General features: G+C 42.1%; 1 protein-coding gene across 3 annotated transcripts in view; it reads right to left on the bottom strand.

The window, feature by feature from the left end:
• Window positions 1–27,392, bottom strand: part of LOC124799236 (DNA-directed RNA polymerases I, II, and III subunit RPABC1) — a 58,593-nt gene that overhangs the window by 7,376 nt on the left and 23,825 nt on the right. For 2 of the 3 annotated variants that reach the window (XM_047262775.1, XM_047262776.1), the window contains exons 4-6: window positions 13,365–13,504; window positions 10,035–10,174; window positions 5,555–5,633 (exon numbers count right to left, since the gene is read on the bottom strand). In XM_047262775.1, the coding sequence (XP_047118731.1) occupies window positions 5,555–5,633; window positions 10,035–10,174; window positions 13,365–13,504 (359 nt within the window). The remainder of the gene's footprint in view (window positions 1–5,554; window positions 5,634–10,034; window positions 10,175–13,364; window positions 13,505–27,392) is intronic. The other variant, XM_047262777.1, reaches the window with a different exon arrangement.

The following is a 27,392-nucleotide window of genomic DNA, read 5'->3' as shown; positions in this document are numbered from 1 at the left end:
GGCAAAATCAAACAAGACTACGACCAGAGGAAGCCTGTCAGATTTTATACAGAACTAACAAACCTGGCAATGCTTCACAATTGCTAAATATGTATGGGAACTGGAAACAAGTCCCAATCCCTTTCACCTTATCCATCTCCTCTTCATCCCTCACTCTGACCTTGAGACTTGTTTATTGTTATTGCAAATGAAACTGAAGTCAATTAAATTGTGTGTGTAAACTGGTTGGGATCACTGGCATGCAAGGTATGAGAGAGGCCTCTCCAGCTGCCAGATATGTGAGGATAATATTTCAACAACAGTATTTCACATAGTTTTAATCTGCCAACACAAAGAGTTACAAAGTTCGGATGAGCCTGATTTTGTAGTAGTATTATAATCATAAGCCAACAGGCTACAAATACAACTTTCCTGTTTTGTGTTAGACAGCAACGAAGAAAACAAAACTATACATTTTCACAAAACAGTGCATAATTTTCTCTCTCACAATCAGGTTTAACAGAAAACCTGCTCATTGTCGCTTAAAGAAACACACAGAGCCTATGTCTTAAGTGTTTAGTACGTGTCATGCAAAACTTTGAAGTAAATTGTTCAAGAACTTTGAGACTTTTAGAAATGTCTTGTCTTTATATAGTAGTATAGGTTTGCAGCTTGGTTAGTTCCCATTTTAACCATAGGACATCACACATCCCTTGAACAAAAAGCTGTGCCCAGTAGTTGAAGAAAGCACAGGTCACACAAATCTACAAGGAAAGCAAAAGTGGTCTACAAAAGTGCTTTGACATTCATCTGTTGCAAACCCTACAACAAATTCTGAGTTCAAACATAACGACGTATCACTAATAGAGTGCGCGCCATGCCAACCGGCATGGCTTCTGAAAATACCGGGTGATCAAAAAGTCAGTATAAATTTGAAAACTTAATAAACCACGGAATAATGTAGATAGAGAGGTAAAAATTCACACACATGCTTGGAATGACATGGGGTTTTATTAGAACAAAAAACACCACTTATTGCTAGACACATTAAAGATCTCTTGTGCGGATCGTTTGGTGGTGACTGTGTGCTCAGCTGCCACATTCGTCATGCTTGGCTCCCAGGTCCCCAAACCTCAGTCCATGCGATTATTGGCTATGGGGTTGCCCGAAGTCACAAGTGTATAGTGATTGACCGACATCTCTAGGGATGCTGAAAGACAACATCCGACACCAATGCCTCACCGTAACTCCAGACATGCTTTACAGTGCTGTTCACAACATTATTCCTAGACTACAGCTAGTGTTGAGGAATGATGGTGGACATATTGAGCATTTCCTGTACAGATCATCATCTTTGCTTTGTCTTACTTTGTTATGCTAATTATTGCTATTCTGATCAGATGAAGCACCATCTGTCAGACATGTTTTGAAGTTTTGTATTTTTTTTTTTTTTTTTTTGTTCCAATAAAACCCCATGTCATTCCAAGCATGTGTGTCAATTTGTACCTCTCTATCTACATTATTCCGTGATTTATTCAGTTTTCAAATTTATACTAACTTTCTGATCACCCGGAACTTATCATTCGAAACCAAACTATCAATTTTTTCATATAACGTCCTGAAAGTGACGGATCAAGAAAACTGGGTGGATGCAGTATTTGTTGATTTCCAAAAACATTTGAGTGGGTAGCACCCCTTTGATTATTAACAAAAGTATGATTATATGAGATATAAAATAATTTGTAATGGGACTGAGGATTTCTTGGTATGTACGATGCAGCAGATTACCTTGGCTAATGTGTCATCGACAGGAGTAGAAATAACTTCATGTATGCCCTCGAAAGTGTGTCGCAAATCTTGTTGTTCATACTCTGCATGAATATCCTATCGTATCTTGATAAGATTTCAAATGGGTGCAAAGACTGTCAACTTGTTTTAAATGTTCAGAAATGTAAAACTCTGCACTTCATCAAATGCAGGAAAGAGTTCTATCCTATGGATCACAACTGGAATGTTAACTTCTACACGTACCTGGGTGTAACAGTATGTGAGGACATGAAACAGAATGAGCACACAGGCTCAGTTGCAGGTAAAGCAGATTGCAGACTTTGGTTCATTGATAGGATACTGGGAAAATACAGCCAGTCTACAAAAAGAGACTGCTTACAAATCACTTATGCACCCCATCTTAAAATATTGCTCAAATGTGTGGGGTCCATACCAAATAGAACTAACACGGGAAACTGAGTATCTACAAAGAAGGGCTGTACAAATAGTCACAAGTTAGCTTGACTCGTGTGAAAGGTTGAAGAACCTGAATTGACAGACTCTTGATTGTAGACACCAATTATCCAGTGAAAGCCTACTTACAAAGTGAGCAAAAATGTTAAGTGAAGAATCTACACAGATTCTACAGTCCCCGATATATTGGTTGTGCACGGAGCAGGAAGAAAAGATTAGACTAATTACAGCATGCACAGAGGCATTTACGCAGTTGTTTCTTCAATGCACAATACACAACTGGAGCAGGAAGAAACCCTAATGTTTGGTACCATGCTAAGTATCCTCTGCCGTGCATTCACGGTAACTTGCAGATTATGTACGTATAAGTAGTAAATAAGCCTAGATCATTCTGAAATTATGCAACTGCATCACCAATTAGAATTAAAAAGTTGTATTTGTTCAACTACTTTATTTCAAACAATAGGAGGTCTTACTGTATCTATGTATCATAGTCTTATTCCATACCTATGGTGACATGCACCAGATAAGGAATTCTAATGTGTCTATAACCTGCAGAACATCAATTGTTTCTGATTCATTGTTTAACACAGAATCTAAATTACTAATTTCCACCATGGTTTCGTTGATCAGCACAACAACGCTACACTGATCAACCAAAAGCAAGCTTGCACTTATAATAGCTTAGCAAAATTAATGAAAAATTTTATTAATGTGACTATAATTACCAGGGACTGGAAAATGTAGTATCTATTTTTGGCCAAATTCACATCTACACTGACTGTTTAAAAAAAACACTGGTTGGGAACATTATGATTAAAATGTTTGGTTTTGCAAGAACTTCAACAGTCTTTTCCCAAAGTGGCCTTAGTTTTCTTTGTTTGGCTGTATTTAAGCTTTCAACAAAAGATTGTTCTGTCGGAAAGAGTAGCATTTTCCCCACCAGTGAACTGAATGTGTGTCTGAATTAAAGTGTTTCTGGACATTATTTGCCTTGTCCCACCCAATTTGATAATTACAAAATCCACATACCTGTTTATTGGTTGCAGTTTCATATAACAGCTGTGATGTAGGGTCCAGAAATGAAAGTCTGCAACTTATTTCGATGTTTTAGAGATGTTCCCACTTTTACTAATGACAGATCTGGACTATATTATCAGATACGCTTTTCTGACTACAACTTGTATTTCAATAGCAGTCTGACCTATTTTTGACATATAAATAAGTTTTTGTACTTGAAAATGGCCTAAGGCCATAATCACCTTTGTAAAAGTACAGAATAAAAGTTATTACAGTCAGATGGTGGCAGCATCACTCAAAAAAATTTATTTTCCAGTCACTATAGCACAGAGTGCGGACACTATATAGTGACTGTCATGTACGTAAACAAACTAGAATTTTGAGTGCCAGAGAGGGGAGGAATGGTGCAGGGAAACAAGTCCCACCTCCCTCTCATAGGGCAGCAGCCCAAATTAATGTTCTGTGAAAGATCTCTTCTGGTGTTGTAAGGGTCACACTCAAAATCCATGATGGACCAGGTTTTGTCACATAACTAATTTTAAAATAAGAAAACAATGAGCAAAACACAACACAAAGCATTTGAGAACAGCTACTGTACAATTGCTTGTTGAAGATGGCAGAAGATGCCTCAAAATGCGAAATTACCTAATAGGGAATTGTGTCCAGGTAAAATATTTTATCAGAGATAGTTTGAAACAGCATTATTTTCTGCATATAAATATCGAAAATGTAACCAACTTCAGTTAATGGTATTTTACATCACCTGGCAAAGCCCAATTTGGAGAGAGAATCTGTATAATAAGAAACCAATTGCAAAATAAAAAGTGCACTAACGTAATGTGTCAATGTGCTTGATGCTGTGTTGCTGTTTTAATTATTGGTGGTTGAATAGTTTGTTGCACACCACGTAATACAATGCAGTACCATACTCTGGCGTGGGACCTAGCATTTTATGACAAAGAAACACGCACGCTTGTTTTTTAGCGTAAGTTCAAAAGTTGGTATAATGCGGGCACACTAATAAGGCAAATTAGGTAGCATATTTTTTGACCTGTGATTGCTTCAAATACCATCTTGGGCCATGGGAACACTGTCATCCTTTGTTCACCAAGATCAGAGTACTGACAGTGATAAAGATTTATATATAGTTATAACTGTTATATGCTAAAAAAAGTAATGGTTTAACAAAAGAGAAAATATACACTGCCATGACACCAGAAACAAAAGGAATATTGACACTCCTAGGTATAGGCGCACAAAAATTTGCAACTCTTTTCTACACTACATACACCTCTCAACAATTTTAAATGTAAGTTATATATCAGGTCTACAGTTTAAGAGAATTCTCCGATACTTGCAGTGTTCGAACTCAGATTTAATATTATGACTGCAATTCTGTATAACTAGTCAATGTAGGATAAATAATTTGTACATGTAATGTGAAAATTAATCAATACAGTGGCTGCTACTGAATCATGTCATCAATGTAAAGCCACTACACGATGTCAATGGAAAATAAAGAATCTGCATTGTGAAGAGCCATTTAGCATTATAAAAGGGGATAATTTAGTTAACTACATAAATTTTTTCTAGCAGGCACTAAACAGTAATTGTGAAGGAAGCCAATGGACACCTAAGGCTACAGAAGATTCAACAGCAAAATGGAAGGTTTATCGCAATCTTTCCTGTTGTTTTAAGCTCAAATCACACACAATAATCATCTCAATTTCCAAATGCATGCAGAACTTCCTGTTATACTAATCTATCTGCTTAAAAACTCCTCCAAAGCAGAGCAAATTATTAAGTGGAAAGTACAGGAACACTGAACTAAATTGTCAAATCCATCTAAAGGTTGCCTTGGATGTCTAATCTTTGTCCAAGTAACCAGGAACATAATTTTTTGATCAAGATTAATCTCCAACACAATAAAATACTCTCTCTGTCTGGTTTAAGGGCACTTGTCTACTAGAACTGCAATTCAATTTGTAACATTCACAATACCAAAATGTTGACCCACATAATGTGGCTTAGCTGTTTTACACACAATTCAGATTAAAAGTCCAATCATGAAAAGCAAAATACATCATCATTTAACAGAAAAATGTGGCACGGCAAGCAGCCAACATTAAGAGATCTTTCAAGTAGTATAAATTCTGTAACAAAATACAACTGAAATTAAATGAACCAGTGCTAGTAACTGTGACAGTAAGCCACATTCTTCACCTGTACCGATTACAAGAAAAACACGTTTCAAACAATTAACAACAAATACTCGATTTTAGAAATGTATCAATATTACATGATTATGCCATACCTGCCCTCTTTTCAATCCAAAGTAGCGAGCAACAGGGTCACCAGCCTGGATGCGCATCAGTTGGTTTTCTTTCAGTTTACTAAACATTCGCTAAGGTTATAAAAAGCACACTTCAAACCAGGCAATGTCAGTAGCAAACAAGAAAGACAAGAGGGCGAGAGAGAGAGAGAGAGAGAGAGAGAGAGAGAGAGAGAGAGAGAGAGTACATAGCATAGGGTCACTTCCATAGGGTCACTTCACCCAACACAAAAAAATGTATATTAGACTGAACACACAAGTCTACACACCGTTATTCTTTTGTTATTAGAAGTTGCTGCTGCTGGCAACACACATTTTACATGAGACTCAGTTGAACAAATTGTACGATAAATCTGCAGTTCCCATCTGACACTATCTATTAAGAGAGAATGCTAATCAAAACATAGTTTGAGACATAACCCTGAGGATTACAAACATGTACCAAAATAAGTGAACACAGTACTAATGCATTATCTAAATATGATTAATGTTAATGTTCCCCTCTTTGGCTGACATCTGCTGTCTCACAAATATGTCATCAAATAAAACACTGAATTCCTGACAACATATCTGAACCACGTGTGACATAACATGTATGCTGGCAACTGGGTAAAATTACTGGAATCATGGAGTTGCAAGTATTGTCTCTGTTGAGGAGAGCTGATGTGGGCTGGTCCAGCAACAAGACCAGGTCCAAGTGGCTGCCAGCTGCAGTGAGCGAGTTAGGTGGCCAGAAGCCGTGTTTCACACGAGTCCCATGGAGAGAGCTGAAGACAGCTGGCTCACGAACCAGCACATGCAGGAATGTGAAGGCACTAACAATGGCTGTCCAGCAATATGACAGATGTTTTATAGTATGAAATAGTTTGAAATTAAGTAGTATTACATAAATTCGTCATATCGCAAAAACGACCACATCAGAGTAATCACGGCACTGTGGCCCAGGTACAGAGACCTTAATATAATGCATTCTATAGAAACTAGAGAAGCTGCCTTTGAGGTTAAGCACTAAATGTTGCATAGCATGCTCAGAAACTGGTTGGGTAGGTGGAGGACAGGGACTAGCAAAGGTTGTGTCAGAGGGGATTATAGGAGTAAAGGATATGATGAAGGGAGAGTTCCCACCTGTGCAACTCAGAGAAGTTAAGTGTGGACAGCATGGACTGCGAAGCAACCTTTGAAGTTCAGCACAAAATGTTCCATGAGATGCTTGGAAACTGGATGATCCACATGTATCTTGCCCAGAGTTCAGCAATGGCCATTCATGCAGACAAACTACTTGTTAGTGGTGATCTCTACTTAGAATGCTGCACAATGGTTGCACCTTCAGTGGATGGAACCGAAGACGACACACCATGAGAAAATGGTGACAGTAACAATCAGTCCTCCACTACTAGCGATGATGAATACAATCATTATGTTAGAATAATTTATTTTTGTAATAAAACACAAATGTAAGCCTTGCCTTTAACATCTATGGTCATCAGTCGTCATAATGGGGTATTGCCACAGACGACCGATGCAAGTGTCTTTGCTAACAGCATGATATCGACTCCGGTGCCTCTCCTGGGCTCGTAAGCATATCAGTTGGACCCTTGATGACTGGAAAACTGTGGCCTGATCAGATGAGTCTTGATTCCAATTGATTAAGACCTGAGGGTGGTGTTCAAGTCTGCTGCAGACCCCACATTCCAATTGATTAAGACCTGAGGGTGGTGTTCAAGTCTGCTGCAGACCCCACAAAGCCACGGATGCAAGGTGTCAACAAGGCACTGCGCAACCAGGTGTTGGCTGTCTTTACGTGGAATAGACTGAGTCCTCTGGTCCAACTGAGCCAATCATTGCCTGGAAACGATTGTTTTTGGCAATTGGGAGACCATTTGCATCCATTCGCACATTTCATGTTCCAAAACAACGATGGCATTTTATGGATGACAATGCACCATGTCACTGGACCACAACTGTTTGCGACTGGTTGAGGAACATTCTGGACAATTTGAGCAAATGACTTAACCAATCAGACTGCTCAACATGAATATCAGTAGACATTCATGGGACATAATCTAAAGGTCAGTTCATGCACAAAATCCTGCACTGGCTAGACTTTCAACATTATGGATGGCCATAGAGGCAGCATAACTTAACAATTCTGCAGGGGACTTCAGACAACTTGTTGAGCCCCCGTTACTTTGGGTTGCTCCACTACGCTGGGTAGAAGGGAGGTCCGACAATATTAGGAGGTAGCAAGTAATTTTTGGCACTTCAATGTACTTTAAGGCCAAAGTATTTTATAATCATGTTAACAGAAAAATGAGTTGGAATTAACATAGCAAACATGACGGGGCTGACAAGAAAATGTTGTAAACACTGGGAAAACCTTAACTCCAGGAACATAAAAGCGGATTTTCTGAACTCATTACATGCCATATGCAACAGAATTAAATAGCTTTCACAGCTCAGACTTGAATGGTTTTCTCTTTTTGTCCCCTTCTTGGTCCACTATGTTCTGACTCTTTCTATGAGCTACATGATAGGAACAGAAAAATGAAGTAAATATGTCACATTACTGACCAAAAATTTGTAGAACGTAGCTGTCATTGCCACTAAAAACCATCAAAAGTACCATACATAATCCACACCATCGAATAATCTGCACACCCTAATTTTAAGAGGGAAAAAGGCTTTCATTTATGGTTTATTTACAAAATAAATTATACTAACTTAATGATTCTCTTCCTCATCACTAGTAGTGGAGGAATCCTTGTTGCTTTGGACCTCTTCCTGTAGTCTTTGGTTCCATCCACTGAATTTGTGATACCACTTTTTTTGAAGGATTTTTCCATCTGTGGTAACAGAATGGAATCAATGAACATTTCACCCACTCACAAACATGGGAGAAATCCAGCTGCCCACAAACTTGTGATTTTCATAAGCCATCAGTTATGTGAATTATTGTTTAGGTGCAGCTTTGAATGACCAATTTATGTACATTTCTAGTGGTTGCAGGAGAGATGTTAGGGCTCCTGGGATAAAGATCAAGTCAGTTTTCCCTTTTTGTAACTTGTCTCATGTCCTCAGTTGTATGTCCCAGCAAAGTGTCCAGGACTAATATGTCACATAAATTCAGTAATGCACCGGGGCAATGATGCCTAACATGTGTCACCCAGTCACTCATAAGGTCACTCTACATCCACTCTTTTGGGTTCGCTCTCACCAGTAAGATTATCACTGATATTTTTGGAATAGTTTTTCTTTTAAATACCACATAAGGTGGTAGATTTCATCCATTGCTAGTTACACACAGGATTCCTGTACACCTTTGTTTCTCATTGCTGCCGGTTCGTATCGTGATGCTGGATTCCCTTTTCCTGTTCACAGTGTTGTCGAGCATCACGTCACAATAGACTCGTTTTTTACAGATGTTACCAATTTGTGATAATATACAGGAATGTTTGCAGCACTAATTTATCACATAGCTATAAAAAATTTGCTGCTTTTTCCTCATAACTGTCTGGAAGCTGTTGAGCTATAGTATTTTTTCCTCCAGAAGCCTAATCCATTTTGATTGAAAAAGACAGCCAGCCACGGCTAGCTTTGAAACCAGACACCACAAGTTCTTTGGCTACACCAGTGCTCTGAGTTGGCCCATTTCAGTAGTCATCACGCATCCATATTGTTGTTTCTCGTCTACATGATCACAGAGTTTTTTCGAGGTCGAGATTCTGAACTTTTTTGGGCACGAAATGCGCGGTGATTATTGTTTTTAAGACAAATCTAGTTTTTTCACCAGTCATGAATACAACCCTTGCTTGCATCAATTTTCTTACTGCTGCACGGTTTCCAATGTTCTGTGCTTTGTCAATAACTTCAAGTTTTTCTTAAGATGTATGTAAGCAATAACAAGAACTTGTAGCCATAATTTACAAGTTAACTTGTGGTTAATACTGGATTCTATTGTGCTACTAATGAATCACAAATGAGGCTGCAACAACACTATAGTATAACGAAATCTATTGTTGGAGGCGGAGCAGTACAACCATTGTTATAATTAACCCATGTACTCCAGTTTTTCATCCTTAAATTTGGGAAAATATAGTGCGTGGATTATTCATGTACATATGGTAACTATGATGAAAATGCACACTGCCTACCAGACATTAGATGAAAATGTAAACTGCATGCTGGAAATTGTTTTTGTGTTGATTACAAATAAAAGTGACAATCACACGAATTAAAAACTCAAGCATGGTACAAAAATGCATGTCCTCCCAACTTTCTGCTAACTAGAAGGAAGAATCTTACAGTTCGGTAAAATAAACACAATTTTTTTTTCACAATAACACAGAGCAGTTACACATGTAATGGTAGGTCACTTCCGTAAATGAAATATGGGAAGTTTTATTCTTATACCACCAACACAAACTTTTTACAACAGGTAATAGTAATATTTTATAAAGGATACTATCTTGCGAGCAACTCTTGCTTTTCTTCTGGCGTCATTACGACATGCTCAGGTACCAGTTCATGCTCTGTGATGTTGATCAGCAGTTCAGACTCCAAGAAATGCTCCAAAATGTATTTTGGTGCCATGTCAACCAGTGACTGCAAACAAAGTTCACGAATTATAATTCTGAATTATCTTGCACCAAATTAACATCACTCTTCTATAACAAAAACACTAAGTACTACATGTAATAAAACTAAAGAATCAAAGCAAACGGTTCACCACCAATGACAAATCAAAATTTCATTATTTTGAACATATAATTGCAATTTGTAACAAACATTATTTGGTTTTAAGATTAAGAAGCTAACAGCAAATTTTTTTTTTACTTTATACCCAAATGAAGAATTTTCTGTTACTACAGGGGAGAAGTTTGAAACCCATTTTGTATTTCATGCACTGCTCCAAAGGAATTTTTTGAAACAAATACTATTAAAGGAATACCATGTAGACCTAATATAATTCCAAAATGCTACACGTATTTATCCGTAGAACATAAAAGGTAAGAAAATCTTAAGTGTAGAGCAGTTTGATTTTGGCATGAGCATTCTGTCACAGAACTGATTTCTCTTCATCCTCCTCCTTTTCCTCCATTGTTATTTTGGTCTGAGAGACCATTTGTCTTCTCTTGCTCCTCCATCACTTATTACAACAACAACATCTACATTTTCAATACAAGAAATTGTGTTGTTACACAGTCTTATTTCAGCTGGGTTTAATTTTTGGTGTTTCCTATCTTTTCTAAAATTAAAAAATATTGGCCATAGTGTATGCTGATATGAAACTTCCTGGCAGATTAAAACTGTGTGCCAGGCCAAGACTTGAACTCAGAACCTTTGCCTTTAGTGGGCAAGCACTACCAGTAGAGCAGTTGTCCATGAAAGGCAAAGGACCCGAATTCTAGTCTAAGTCTGGCACACAGTTTTAATCTGCCAGGAAGTTTCATATCTGTGCACATTTCACTGCAGAGTGAAAATTTCATCCTGAAAACATCCCCCAGGCTGTGGTTAAGCCGAGTTTCCACAATATCCTTTCTCCCACAAGTACTAATCTTACAAGTTTTGCAGGAAAAGTTCTGTGAAGTCTGTAACGTAGGAGATGAGGTACTGGCGGAAGCAAAGCTGTGAGGACAAGTCGGGAATCGTGCTTGGGCAGCTCACTCAGTAGAGCAATTGTCCACAAAAGGCAGTAGTCCCGAGTTCAAATCTTGGTCCGGCACACAGTTTTAACCATCCAGGAGTTTCAAAATGCATCTCCTTGTCTAGCACAAAATCTGACTTCAAAATGCTCTTCCCTTTATTGATCTTTACTGTGCAACATTTTTCCTCAGAACTGACTACCAAGAGAATTTTATCTACATATAATTTCACAGATACTTTTGCAATGCAATAATTTGGAAATGTGCAGCAAGGAGATGTACATTTTCCTTCCACCTATGAACTGATTTTGTCAAATAGTCTAACAAGGCCTCTAAACCAAAGTGCAACTTGGTTTTACCACTGAGACTCTGACATCATGCTAGGGACCCATCTTATATTTATTAAACTTTATTTTAAATCTGTGGATGTAAGAAGGGCAACAGTAATCGACAAAAGTTTTGATTTATGGAAAGAAAACAGTGTTCAGGCAACACGTGGTACTCAATTTCGGAATGCAAGTTTCTTTTATTTGCATGCAACTTTCTCTTCGATATCGCTGAGCACATTGCCATAGCATGGAACAAAGCTAGCGTGGAAAAAAAAGACTACTCTTCTGTGCCATACTGACTTCTTTAATTGCCTCCTTTGACACCTCTGTCAAGCTAGCTATAAGGCATGCCCCTCACTGCTGTTCATGCATTTTGGTACTCAAATAACATGCTATATAACAAATCAAACCTTTTATTGAAATTGTTGTTCCATCACCCACATACTGACCTAAAAAAATACTAGCAAATGAATCGAGTACTTTTTGCAATTAACTCAAGGTACTTCCAGCATCTCTCTTACTTTTGTACAGGCTGGACCAGTCTAGTTACAGTGGTAATGCTGACCACCATTTCCAAGCAATTGCGTGCACCGTAACTTCCTGCATCCAAACTACTTATTTCTTTCACTGCCTACCCACTGTTTCCATCCCATTATAACCACAAGCCTTCCTTCTTACTATGAATGTACATCATCGCCATCCATGTTCACAACCTTGCTGTGTCCTCGACACCAAACTCACCCTACTTTTCCAATATTTCTGTCCACCTTTATTCTGACCCAAACATTTTCCTCTTTAGATAGCAAATCTACCAATATATCTGCAGAACAGCTATAGATACACAAATAGCACCTTCCTACATCAAACAGTTAATATGCCATCTAGATGGGTCCTTCCTTCATCTTCAATCCTTGCCTAGTTCAAATTTTGTGCAATTTCCTGGGATATGATATGTTCGTATGCGCTATCCATAACACATCTACAGAGGTACAAATTGCATTCACGAATTATTGTTTGATGTATCCACCATGGAATTTAACAATATTATGAGAAGGAAAGTTGCTACTCACTCACCATATAGCGGAGATGCTGAGTTGAAGATAGGCACAACATAAATATTTTCACACTCAAAGCTTTCAGCCAATGTGTGTGTGTGTGTGTGTGTGTGTGTGTGTGTGTGTGTGTGTGTGTGTGTGTGTGGGAAGGGGGGGGGGGGGGGGGAAACCTATGTGTGTGTATTGTTGACGAAGGCCATTTGCCGACGAAAGCTTTAAGTGTGAAAATCTTTTTGTTGTGCCGATCTGCGACTCAGTATCTCTGCTATACGGTGAGTAGCAACTTTCCTTCTCATAATATTGTTATATTCCATTCTGGATTTTCCATCATTTGATTCACCATGGAATTTACATTGTCATAATATTACTTTCATCATAGCTCATAACCCAAGTTCCTTGAGAGTGTATTTTCTTTACAGTTTTCTGTCTCATTATGCCAACAACTGACTGCTTATTCTCTTTTTTTAAGTGTGACTAAGACTATGTGGGTGTCAATTTACTTATCCAAAGGTCACTGATACAATATTCACTTTATTCAACAATTTTCTTTCTGTGATGTAGCATCCCTTTCACCTGTAGCAATGATTTCTTACTGTGAAAAATGCCACATGACAGTCCAGTGTCCAATGTCAAACTGTAGATTGTCGCAAGTTGAAGAAAGGTATACATTTCATTCTTTTTTAATGTCATCCACTGATGAGTAAAGTCCTCTAACACTAACAACTATTCTAAAATAACAACTGCAAAATACACTGAAATAAATTACCTGTTTTGCAGAAGGTGTCATTCCTTGCTGCACTACAATAATTGCACGGTGAATATTTTCTTCTTGCATTCTCTGACAATAAGTTTTAATTGTCTTAATTCCAATCTTAGGTTCATCAGGGAAAAAGACAAACATCTGATCTGAAAACAAACAGGCATCTATTAGTTTGGACAATTAATTCTAAAAAGATCTGACACAGGGTTTTAATCTGCTAGGACATTTCAATAACTACATAGGTTATTCTCATCTTGAATACGTCTTTATTATTTCTTGTGCACTAGAATGTAACCAAGAAGGATTATATCTGTTCAAATCATCTTAGGAAATATTATGTCTTCTTTATTTATGGTGAAATATATTTCCCATATACAGTAACATTAATTAAACTGAAGTTCTCAATTTATTAATGTGAATCCATTGGTAGTGACATTGTTGCTTGGTAGACTTCCCTTGTGTCTATTTTTCCACCTGTCCACCACATGTTGCTTGAGATCCTGTTTGTGAGATACTGCATCAGATTATATAGACAGTAAGAGAAGAACTCCTTTTGTCTGTATTTGCACAACAATGATCTATTTCTAATACTGTTTTAACTTAAAATTAACAAGTATTCCACCTATTTTTCCTTCTTGAACCACAGGACTGCCCAATGTTCACATCTTCAATCATTTCTTTCTATGACCAGTCATGCCTCTGCAGTTTTCTACTTCAATGTACATGAATGTTGCTCTAGTTGATGACATCCACAAACTTTATTACTAGGCCTACAGCATGTGTAAAAAGGATTCAATCACTGTATGTTTTGAGACTGGAATAACGATTTTGACACCCAGGTTCTTTACATTTAATTATTTCTCCGGACAAATACTAATGCTAACATCAATCAAATATACAAGGAAATTTATAAACAGTATTCTGGCACGAAGACAGTAGATCAAAAATTAAAAGCAATGAAACATTTATTTACAAAAATAGACACAGCAACTAAAACCAAGGCACACACTACCTCAGATAAATTGCAGCTGCAGGCGTGTTTCAGGTGTGGAACAGCAGTCATGTCAATAAATGACATTACGCCTTTATTCATATCCACAATTGTTGTATCACTTGTCAATGTTTTCCATCTTGACTGCTTTTTAATTGTTTTTAAAACTACGAACTTTACACATTTTGGCTTAAGCCATCATCAGAAACTTCAGACAACAAGGAAACAAATGAATAATTTTGTGTGTGTGTTTTTCTGTGTCCCAATTCTTAAACTCACTATTTGTTTATCTTACACCCTAATCTAACTTTCCTTCTCACTTCATAGTTATTGTCTCTGGACTGAAGCTGGCACAGTGCGTACCAACATACCATCTCTGACTTACTCTCTCCAATGTCCCCTTTTCTATGTGCACTCTTGTCCTCACTATCATGATCTTATCATCATGATGTCTCAATTACATGCACTGCATAACCTTCCCTTACCACCCCCCCCCCCCCCCCACCCCCCCGCCCCATCCCTGAGGAAGAAAGAAACTGTTAGCTCTAAAAGCTAGCTATTGTGTCCCTTTACTTTTGTGTGTGTATTTGGGCAGTACTGCATATTATGCCTCCAGTAGGTATGTACTGGATAACAAATTTGTCTCTCAATATCAATACACTGTACCCTGTCTTCTTGTCATGAACCAGTATGAACTGTTTAGTGTGGTAACCGGCCCTAAATGCAAACTGTGGTCATTAAGTGGCACTGATGCAAAATGTTCTTTACATTAAGTTCAAACATAATGCCTGATTTTTTTTAGAATATGCCACACAGTCATTCCATATAAACACATCTATAAAAAAATATTTACTACGATCTTTTATGAGAATGGAACCACTTTAAGATACTACATAAAATGATTAGGACAGAACACGAATCTTCGTCTTCCACTGTTAAAATGTGAAAATCTCTGTCACAACATTTTAAGCATTAACTAGCAACCAGTATTTAGGCACACAACAAATGTGTTGACAAGTTGCTGGACAGAGCAGTGTGAGCTATGTATACGAAGGTACACACACTAAACTACAAAGTAAGTCTTAGAATTTGAAGACAAATGTTAAACAATTATTATTTGCCTTCATAATAAATTAAGATACAGTAGAGAAACATCCAAGAGCTAACAAGAAATGGAGAGCCACAGCCTTTCCAGTGTGAAAGGCTAGAGCTTACTCATCAATTCATTAAACAGTTCACTGAAATCACTGCTTCAAAAAAAGCAGCTGTTGACATACTCAAAGGAGCTATAGAAGTACAGCAATAAAAGTGTACAATAAAATGACTATAATTAATTAGTGTGTAGCTAGGAAGAAAGCTCAGATTAAAAAAGCCTCATAGCAAGAGTGAAAATTCACTGTTTAACTTCAAAATCACAGTAAGTACTTATGAAATAGAGTTTTCTCAGTAATTAAAATAAATGTAACATCTTGTGATCCAATGGGAGGCACACAGCAAGGCACAAGAAGCACTCAGATCTGCAACTCAAATGGTTCAAATGGCTCTGAGCACTATGGGTCTTAACATCTGAGGTCATCAGTTCCCTAGAACTTAGAACTACTTAAACATAACTAACCTAAGGACATAAAACACATCCATGCCCGAGGCAGGATTCGAACCTGCAACCGTAGCGGTCGCGCAGTTCCAGACTGAAGCGCCTAGAACTGCTCGGCCACACCGGCCAGCATTTGCATCGTCAAGGCAAGGTTTTAATTACTACCTCAAGAAAATAATTGCTACCTCGAGAAAGTAAATTAATGTCATGACAATAAAGTTATGTAACAATTGGATGTATGATAGAATGCTGCTGCACACATTAAGAAGGTGTGAAACAGCAGAAAGGCACATTAAAAGTAGGCTGTTGAATCTTTTTTAGCTATTGGACAAAATTCAATTCATCAGATGAACACACACACACACACACACACACACACACACACACACACACACACACGCACACACACACACCACTGCGAGCACTGTGGCCCCACTGGGATGACTAATGATCTGTGCTAAGGTAGATAGTTGTGGGGCAGAAGACACGTAAGTGGGGAGGGATGCACAAAAGGAGTGGGCTAAGCTGCCGTAGTCCTGTCTGTGACAGTGTGCAGGGACATGGCAGTGACAGGATGATGGGTGGCTATACACAGCATTGGATGGGCAGAAAACGAAGAGGAAAGAGGTAGAGAAGGGAAAGGACTATGCAGGTGAACTGGCGGAGGGTGGGGTGGGGTGAGGGAGTAGAGGGTGTATGTGAGGCTGGATTGGTTGCAAAGATTGTGTCGGGGGAGGGGGGGGGGGGTGTTACAGGAACAAACGATATGTTGAAAGGGTTTCCACCTGTACAACTCAGAAAAGTTTGTGTTGGTGACACAGACTAATATGGCATGGGCTGTGAAGCAGTCTTTGAAGTTACGCACAAAATATTGCGTGGAATGTTCGGAAACTGGATGGTCCAAATCCCCAGTTTCCTGCACAGTGGCTGTTGCAATGTTGGTAGACTACATGGCTGCTTTCAATGTTGGCCCTGCCTTTAATGGTATAGGAAATACCTGTGAAAACTTTGGAAGTGAGATGATGCACGGGAGAGGTCTTGCAGCTAGGTCTTTTACAGCAATATGAACCATGGTGCAAGGTGTTGGAAGCAGGGGTAGAATGTGGACTATTTACGGATGTTGCATAGATTGGGTGGCAATGAAATACCATAGAGGGAATGGTGGGGAAAATGTTTCTCATTTCATGACATAATGACAAGAATTTGAAACCCTGGTGGAAAAAGTGATTCACTTGTTCCAACCGTATGCAGTACGAAGTAATGAGGTGGGATAATAGGTAACTCGAGAGACAAAGTGCAAAGTGGACAAGGTATGGAGGGTAATTTTGAGCAGGATATCCAGGTCATGAAGATGTCATCACTGAATCTGAACAACATGAGAGGTTTGGGATTCAGAGTGGATAGGAAGGTTCCCTCTCATGAATAAACTGGTATAGGATGACAATTCAAGCGACAATGGCTGCACCATGGATCAGTTTGTAAGTGAGAAGGAGTAATTATAGCTAAGTACACACGTGGTCATGGTGACCAGGAAGGAGGTTGCACGTGTGATAACAGCAATGCCATGGCCACTGGATAATGGGGACATTGGGTAGAGGGAGGTGGTATCACAGTGCCAAGTAGTGTGCCAGGTGGTAATATAGGGCAGGAAAAATGGTGGGTCATTAGAGAAAATGGTTACTGGTTTTTGTACAGGACCGAAGGTGGTGACCAACACTGGCCAATATTCTCTCTGTAAGGGCACAGTATCCAGCCATAATGGGGTACCCTGAGTGTTTGGGTTTGTAGAAGGTAAGAGTGCAAGTAGTTTAAGGCAAGAAGGGTGACAGACTCAAAGCACAGACATACAATAGTGGAATCAGTATAAAGGCATGATATTTGTAGGAAAATTAACATTGTGAGTTGGAATAGTTGTGCACATAGCATATGCAATAGTATGAGATCCAGTATACTGGCTAGGGCAATCAAATGGTATCACATCTGATGTCAGTAATACAGTATGTAACACAGAATCAACGATTAAGGTGGTAGAGGGTGGAACTCAGTATAATGACAGTTGGTTCTGCGTGGTGTTAAGAGTGTGCAAAAGTGCCTTTCCTACTGAAAGGAAACAGACACCATTAGTGACAATTTGTACTGAGTACATACACCATGACTGTGACAATGCCACACGGAAACAGTTATCATGTGATGAAAAAGCAAAAATTGGTGCGTACAAGGAAATTGACACTAACCATCAAATCACAAAGAAACTGAACTGTTTAAGTACAATTCTTTATAATCTTGTTAGATTGTGAATATTATATGGACAAATTGGAAAATATGAGCAAAGTTGAATATTATCTGAGGCATCGAAACAGTTAATTTGGCTAAAGCAAAGGCCACATACTGTTATTCTTCTGAACTTGGTGTCAATTAGCTGTTGCCAATAACTGCCAGACAGGAATAATAAATTGTGTCAAACAACAAATGTCTTGCATTCAAGAAATGACTGCAGAAACCTGCTCTAACACCTAAACATAAACAGGCTAGACAGTTTGCTGAAAAACATACGTCATGGACTTGAGAACAGGACAAAGTGATTTTCAGTGATGAGAAGTAGTTTAATCAAGATGATGTGGATGGATGTGAATAAGATTAGCATCATCTGAATACAGGTAAGAAAGAGCAGAAATTCTGGTGGTGGAAATGTTATGATTTGGGCAGCCTTCTGCACTAAAGGTAAATCATGTATGGCTTCAGTGAACACTAAAATGAACTCTAATAGATACAGTGAGATGTTAGAGACTGAATGAATTAGAATGTATAAGGACCTAGGGAATGAATGTTCCAGTTTTCAACAAGATAATGCACCTGCGCATGTATCTGCTACAACAAAAGTGGTTTGAAGATATAGATATTGACGTTTTCCCTGTTCTGCATGTGGCCTGGACTTGACACCTGTGGAAAACCTTTCAGGAATATTTGAAAGGTGCATTTACCGCATGGAAGGCAATTTTAGGCCATATATGAGATGCAGAGAGTGACACGAGAAGAGGGGCATGAACTACAGACCCTAACGAAATCAATGCCAAAGAGAATTTTTGAGGTAAATATGAAGAAAAGAGGTTGGATAAAGTACTAACATGCAATAAACACAGCAGGACTGCGAGTGCCTTTATATTAATTTCTATACAGGAAATGAAGAAGCCTTAATTTTATTATGCGTATGATGATGGAGACTATGTAATTCCATCATGATTATTTACGTCTTATATGTATCTACTACTTGGTTGGTTGGTTTGTGGGTGTTGAAGGGACCAGACTACAAAGGCCATAGGTCCCTTTTTCCATGATCATGAAACACCCACAAGGAACAAAAGCAAGCAACGGAGATGACAAGGGATGATAAAGAACAAGAAAGAAAGACCAGAAAAGGTAAATTAAAAACACACAGTGTTACAGTGGTTGGCAGACCATGGAAACAAAAAAAAGAAAAGCCAACCACCAAGAGAGACACTAAAAAGCCCAATCTAAAACCATAGGCCAAAGGCTAGACTCAACACAAAAGAAAGAGAGAAACACTCAGACTAAGTGATAAAAGCACCCTGCACGAATAAAACTCAAAACTAAGCCTGCCATGGTAGCGTCATCAGATCAAAGTGCAGGAAGCAAATCAGGCAGTGCAAATGTCTGCCTGAGTACAGTTAAAAAGTGGACAGTCCAACAAAATGTGGACCACAGTCAATGCTGAACCACAGCGACAGAGAGGTGGGTCATTGCTGTGCAATAATGTCATCCAGGTGTGGCTAATGCACAGCCAGCAGAGTACAACAGAGTCCTTGCGAGAGGCTCGCAAGGAGGAGCGCCACACACTGGTAGTCTCCGTGACAATGCGAAGTTTGTTGGGTGAACGCAGGGTGCGCCATTCATCACCCCAGGTACCAAGGACCTTCTGCCGCAAAACTGATTGGAGATCACATTCCTAAAGGCAAATCTCCAAAGCCAGTGCACCGACAGTCTGTTTGGCCAGCGTGTCGGCACGTTTATTACCCGGGATGCCAACATGACCCGGGGTCCACATAAAAACCACGGAGCGGCCACAACGGGCAAGAGTATGGATGGACTTCTGTACAGCCATCACCAGATGAGAGCGAGGGAAACACTGGTTGATAGCTCATAAACTGCTCAGGGAGTCACTACAGGTAACGAAGGGCTCACCTGAGCAGAAGTGGATACACTCTAGGGCGCGAGAGATTGCAACCAGCTCGGCAGTGAAAACACTGCACCCAGCCGGCAATGAGTGTTGTTCAGAGTGATCGCCAAGAGTAAGAGCATAACCAACTCAACCAGGAACCATCGGTATGGACCACATCAGAGCCGTGAAACACGATAAGGATGGAAAGAAAGCAGTGGCGGAGGGCCTCAGGAGGGACTGAGTCCTTTGGGCCCTGTATCAAATCCAGCCGAAAGCATGGGTGGGGCACACACCACGGGGGTATACGTATATGGGCCCGGAAAAGAGGTGGGAGAGGGAAAACTCAAGCCCAGAGAGAAAAGCACGGACGCGATTGTACACCCTCACTGGGGCCACCACTCTGGAAGATGGACGACCAAGTTGGGAAACAGGAGACTGTAATTTGGATGCCCGGGCAAGCTACAAACATGTGCAGCATAAGTGGCCAGTAGTCATTGGTGCCTGATCTGCAATGGAGGGACACCAGCCTCCACAAGTAGGCTGTTTACAGGGCTTGTGCAGAAAGCTCCAGTTGCGAGTCAGATCCTGCAGTGAAGTATGGGGTCAAGCAACTGCAACGCAGAACGCGATGCCGAACTGTAAGCCAGGCTCCTGTAATCGAGACAGTACTGAATCAACACCTGATACAGTCATAGAAGGATAGACCGATCGGCACCCCAGCTGGTACGACTCAAGCAATGAAAGAGCATTAATATGCCACCAGCACATTTGTTTAAGCTGCCGAATATGAAGCAGCCAAGTCAACTGGGCATCAAAAAGCATGCCCAAAAACCGACACATTTCCACCACGGCAAGAGGTTCGCTGTCAAGATAAAGCCATGTCTCATGGTGAACAATGCGACACTGGCAGAAATGCAAGACGCAGGTCTTGGCAGCCAAGAGCTGGAAGCTGTGCGTGACGGCCCACGACTGCGCCCTGTGGATAGCACCCTGTAACCACCATTCAGTAACCACAATGCCAGTGGAGCTGTACTACAGGCAAAAGTCATCAGCATACAAAGAAGCCGATACGCTCGTTCCCACAGCTGCACCTATGCCATTGATAGCAACTAAAAAGAGGCCGACACTCAAGCAGAGCCTTGCGGGACCCCATTCTCCTGGACTCGGGAGAAACTATGGGAGGAACCAACTTGCACATGGGAGGAACGAAGAGACAGAAAATTCTGAATAAAAAGTGGGAGCGAGTCCCAAAGAACCCATCCCTGAAGTGTGGTGAGGATGTGATGTCGCCGTATCGTACGCCTTCTGCATGTCAAAAAGACAACAACCAGATTCTGACGGCAGGCAAATGCCGTTCAGATGGCAGACTCCAGGCAGACCGGATTATCGGTGGCAGAGTGGCCCCTGCGGAACTCACCCTGGGACGGAGCCAGAAGGCTCCGGGACTCAAGTAGCCAACTGAATCTCCAGCTGACCATGCGTTTGAGCAACTTGCACATAATGTTGGTGAGGCTAATGGGGCAGTAGCTGTCCACCTCCAAGGTGTTCTTGCCAGGCTTCAACACTGGGATGATAATGCTTTCCTGCCATTGAGAGGGGACCTCACCCTCAACCCAGATACGGTTGAAAAGTTTGAGGAGGTGTCGCTGGCTGTCCATCGAGAGATGTTTGAGCATCTGATAGTGGATGCAATCTGGCCTCGGAGCCATATCAGGGCAAGTGTCTAGGGCACTGTGGAATTCCCACTCACTGAATGGAGCATTGTACAATTCGGAGTGGTGCGTATGGAATGAAAGGCTCCGACTAACCAACCTCTCTGTCAGGGAGCAGAATGCCAATGGGTAATTCGTAGAAGTGGAACTCTGAGCACAATGCTCTGCTAAGAGTCTGCAATCCTGTCTGATACAAACTGCTCCAATCAGGGAAGCCCAGGTACGCTGACGGGTATCTGATACCCACAGAGTCGCCTAATCTTGCACCAAACCTGTGAGGAAGAGGTACGTGTGCCAATGGTGGAGATATACTGTTCCCAGCACTCCTCCTTCTGTCGGCGAATAAGTCGTCGGGATCGGGCACGCAGCTGTTTACAGGTAATGAGGTGTTCCAATGATGGGTGCCGCTTATGACGCTGGAGGGCCCACGTGCGATCTCTAACCACCTCAGTGATTTCCGGTGACCACCAAGGCACAGTCTTCCGCCGAGAGGACCCGGAAAAACAGGGAATTGCAGATTCCGCGGCATAAATGATGCCAGTGGTGATCGTGTGAACCACCACATCAATGATGCCATGACAAAGAGGCTCAAGAGTGGCAATGGAGGTGAATAAGTCCCAGTCAGCCTTATTCAAAGCACATCTGGGGAGGCACCCAGGTGAGTGACGCTGGGGCAGTGACAGAAACATTGGAAAATGGTCACTACCGCACAAGTCGTCATGCACACTCCATTGGACAAATAGTAGAAGGCCAGGGCTGCAGAGCAAAAGGTCGATGGCTGAGTACATGCCATGCACCACACTGAAATGTGTGGAGGCACCATTATTTAAAAGAAAAAGGTCGAGCTGTGCAACACTTGCTCAACGACAATGCCTCGGCCTGTTGTCACAAATACACCCTACAAAAGGTTATGGGCATTAAAGTCACCCAGTAACAGAACAGGTGGCGGCAATTGGGCTATCAACGCAGCCAATGCATGCTGTGGGACATCACCATCCCGTGGAAGATAAGAGACGCAGACAGTAACAGCCTGAGGCATCCACACCCGAACAGAGACAGCCTATAAAGGTGTTTGAAGAGGGACACACTCGTTGTAAAGAGAGTTAAGGGTGTAGACACAGACTCCACCAGACACCCTCTCATAAGCTGCCTGATTCTTATAACAACCCCGATAACCACGGAGGGCAGAAGTTCGCATCACCGGAAACAAAGTTTCCTGGAGAGCAATGCAGAAGAAAGAGTGAAGACTGAGAAGTTGTCGGAGCTCAGCAAGGTGGTGGAACAAACCGCTGCAATTCCACTGGCGTGAAGCAACTGAGGAGGCACATAACGTCTTTGGATCACCTGCTGCCACTGATTGAGTACCTGTGCAATCAACTTCCATGGTGTCTGAGGGTCCGGCAAAATCTAGGTCCTCAGCAGCCACCAGAATCTCCACCCCATCCTCAGACGCAGAGATTGTAGGTCGTGGTGGGGTGGGCGCCACCACAAGTTTCTTGGTCTTAGAGGTGTTCTTCTTGGACTTTTATTGCTGCTCCTTGGGTTTCACTGGCTGGGAGGGTTTCACTGATTCAGTCTCTGGGACTGAGGAGGATCGTGAAGCCCTACGACCAGCTGCTTGTGGGTACTTACACCACTGGCAGGCGTCATCCTTCCCACTGGTGGAAACCGGGGAAGGAAGGGACCCAAGGGACCCCTTCAAAGCGAGAGGAGCTGCAGAAGTTGGACGCTTCTCTGGCTTAGAAGTGGGTATGGACGTCCCTGCTGGGTGGGGTGTTGCTCCCGAAGTAGGTGGTGCAGGAGCAACAGAGAGGGCAGTATCCCCCACAGTCAAGATAGCAGGTGTCGTCTTATGGCTCGGGGAGCCGACTGGAATTCGCTGAATTGATGGGGCTATCATTGTTGGCGTAGTAGTGGCATAAGAGGAAGTCATTCGCACAGGATGGAGTCGTTCATATTTCCTTTTAAGCCTCAGTGTAGGTCAGTCGGTTGGTTGGTTTTATTTCTAAAGGGACCAAACTGTGTGGTCATCGGTCCCTTGTTCCATTGAACCAAGTCCATGGGAGAAAACTTAAGACAAACAATACACACCACAGGAATTCTAGATGGATACAAAAACACGAAGCTGAAAACACTGGGGGCAACAGAAGACAAGAGAAGCACAGACATGCAAGAAACAGAGAGAAGAGCTTAAAACAGTAGAGCAGATGTCCTGGGCTGGCTGATCACGAGGATAAAAAAGGACGAGCCAGCCACTCTGCAACACATTAGAATCTCCAACTTAAAAGTACTAGGGTAGTAAGCACAGGGAGACAAATGACAGGAACTAAAGCTTAAACCGAAGAATAAAAATGGGCATCACGTAGAAAACGTAAAACCAAGTTAGCCGTCGAGGCATCGTCTCCTAAAATCGAAGGAAGTGTGTCAGAAAGATCAAAATTCCGTCGTACAATGGTCAGATGTGGACAGTCCAACAAAATGTGGACTACTGTCAAACAGGAACTGCAGCAACAACATGGTGGAGCCTCACGCCGGAGAAGATACCCACGTGTCAGCCAAGTGTGGATGATGCACAGGCGGCAGAGGACCACAGAGCCCTGCGAGAAGCCCGCAGAGAAGACTTCCACTCATATGTGCTCTCCTTGATGGTGTGGAGTTTATTGAACATAACTAAGTTGTGCCATTCAGCATCCCAAATCCCAAAAACTTTGTGGAGTAACACCAATCAGAGGTTAGGTTTGGGTAGACCAATCTCCAGAAGCGGCTTACGAGAGGCCTGTTTGGCCAGCCGGTCAACGAGCTTATTTCCTGGAATTCCGACATGGCCCGGGGTCCATACAAAGACCACTGAATGACCAGACCATTCGAGTGCATAAACCGACCCCTGGATAGATGCTACTAGAGGATGGCATGGGAAGCACTGATCAATGGCCTGTAAACCACTCAACGAATCACTGCAGACCAGATAGGACACACCGAGGCAGGAACGAATGTGCTGAACGGCACGAGAGATGATCACCAGCTTGGCAGTGAAGACACTGGAGCCATCCGGCAAGGAGTACTGTTAGATATGTGCCGAGTGAGCATAGGCAAAGCCTACGCCACCATCAACCAGCGAGCTGTCGGTGTAGATGACTTCAGAACCCTGGGACGCGTCAAGGATCGATAAGAAGTGACGGAGGAGTGCCTCAGGAGGAATGGAGTCCTTATGGAAATGTGGTAGATCCAGCTGTAATTTTGGCTGATGCATACATCATGGAGGCGAATGTTTATGGACCCGCACGGGACACTGTAAAGGAAAGGACTCGAGTTCTGACAATAGGGAACGGACATGTACAGTGATCGTTATCCCTGACAGAGGTCGCCGTTCCAGGAGATGAACCACTGTGTTTGGGAATAAAAGATGGTAATTCAGATCCTGAGGTGAATTATGGATGTGCGCTGCATAGTTGGCGAGCAGTTGGCAGTGCCTGATGTGCAATGGAGGGACTCCAGCCTCCATTAATACACTGGCCTCATTCGTAAAGCACCTGTCGCTAGACGAATCCTGCAGTGGTGCACAGAATCAAGCAACTTCAACGCGGAGGGCGCTGACGAGCCGTACGTTACACTGTCATAGTCGAGTCGTGACTGAACTAGGGCTTTGTAGAGCCGCAGCAACGTAGAGCGGTCTGACCCCAAAGTGGTGTTGCTCAGGCAGAAAAGGGCGTTGAGATGCTGCCAGAACTTCCACTTAAGCTGACGAATGTGGGGGGAGCCATGTTAGCCAGGTGTTGAAAACCCATCCTAAAAAGCGATACGTTTCGACTACCTGTAGTGGATGGCCATCAAGAAAAACTGCAGGGTCAGGATGGACTGTCCATCGCCGACAGAAGTGAAACACGCAGGTATTGTCAGCAGAGAAGTGAAACCCATGGGTGAGAGCCCATGACTGTGCAATCCAAATGGTTCCCTGGAGTCGGTGTTCAGCAACACCAATTGTGGAGGAACTGAAGTGAATGCAGAAATTGTCAGCATATAACGAGGGCGACACTGATGGCTACAGCTGCTGCTAAGCCATTTATAGAGACTAAAAACAATGGAACACTCAATACAGAGCCCTGGTGGACTCCATTCTCTTCGATATGGGAGGAGCTAAAGGAGCCCCCGACTTGAACACGGAAGGTACGGATAAAAATCGGGAGCGAGCCACAGAGGCCCACACATGTAGCGTGTTAAGGATGTGGTGGCACCAGGTGTGTCGTAGGCCCTCCGTAAGTAAAAAAGACGACGACCAGATGTTGGTGCCTGGAGAAAGCTGTTCGGACGGCAGACTCAAGGCACACCAAATTATCTGTCATTCAGCAGCCTCGGCGGAAACCACCCTGGGATGGAGCCAGAAGGCCTCGAGACTCCAGGAGCCAACACAACCTCCGACTCACCATTCGTTCCAGTAATTTGCAGAGTATGTCAGTGAGGCCAATGGGGCGGTAACTGTCCAACACTTCATGGTTCTTCCCAGGTTTCAACACTGGGACGATGATGCTGTCCTGCCGCTGGGACGGGAGCACTCCCTCACCACAGATGTGATTCAAGATAGACAGAATCTGATGCAGTGATGCCACAGACAGATGTTTGAGAAATTGGGAGTGAATTCGGTCAGGGCCAGAAGCTGTGCCATGGCAATGGGCAAGGGCACTGAGGAATTCCCACTCGATAAAAGGAGCATTGCACGGCTCAAAGCGGCGCGATGTAAAAGACAAATGCTGTCATTCTGCCTGCTCTTTCAAGGAATGAAAAGCCAGTTTATAGTCTGCAGATGCAGAACTCCGAGCAAAATGCTCGGTGATCTCACCTGAGGCGGTGCACACTGCCCCATTTACTGAAATCCCAGGCACCCCCAGCAGGGTTAGGTAACCATAAAGGCGGGGAATCCGAGTCCACAGCTGGGAGGCAGGCGTATGAGAACCAGTGGAGGTCTGGCGGCCACCAAGGTACAGTTTTATGCTGAGGGCACCCAGAAGAAAGAGGAACTGCATGTTCTGCAGCCAATACAACTGATGCAGTGACCTGCTCGACCACTACATTAACAGAGCCATGTGCACGAGTGTCAACGGTGAGAGCAGATGTGAAAGCCAGCCAATCGGCCCTATTAAGGACCAATCGTGGCAGACGTCTAGAAGTGTGACGCTTGGGTAGTGACAGGAAGATCGGAAAGTGGCCACTGCCACACAAGTCGTCATGAACCCTCCAGTGGACAGATGGTGAAAGTGCTGGGCTGCAAAGCAATAGGTCAATGGCTGAATAAGTGCCATGAACCACACTAAAGTGTGTGGGGTCTCCTGTATTTAAGAGGCAGAGGTCGAGCTGAGAGGGAAGATTCTCGACATCCTTATCCCGGCCAGTAATCACTGTGCCACTCCACAAGGGGTTATGGGTGTTGAAGTCCCCAAAAGCAAGAATGGTGGTGGTGGTGGTGGTGGTGATGGGGGGAGATCAGAGCAGCCAATTCGTTAAAAGATAAAGATACTTCACCATCCAGAGGAAGGTAGGTATTGCAGACAGTAATATCCAAGGTCAT

Source organism: Schistocerca piceifrons, chromosome 5, assembly GCF_021461385.2.
Source record: "Schistocerca piceifrons isolate TAMUIC-IGC-003096 chromosome 5, iqSchPice1.1, whole genome shotgun sequence".
Classification (NCBI taxonomy): domain Eukaryota; kingdom Metazoa; phylum Arthropoda; class Insecta; order Orthoptera; family Acrididae; genus Schistocerca; species Schistocerca piceifrons.
This window is presented reverse-complemented; position numbering and strand designations above follow the sequence as displayed.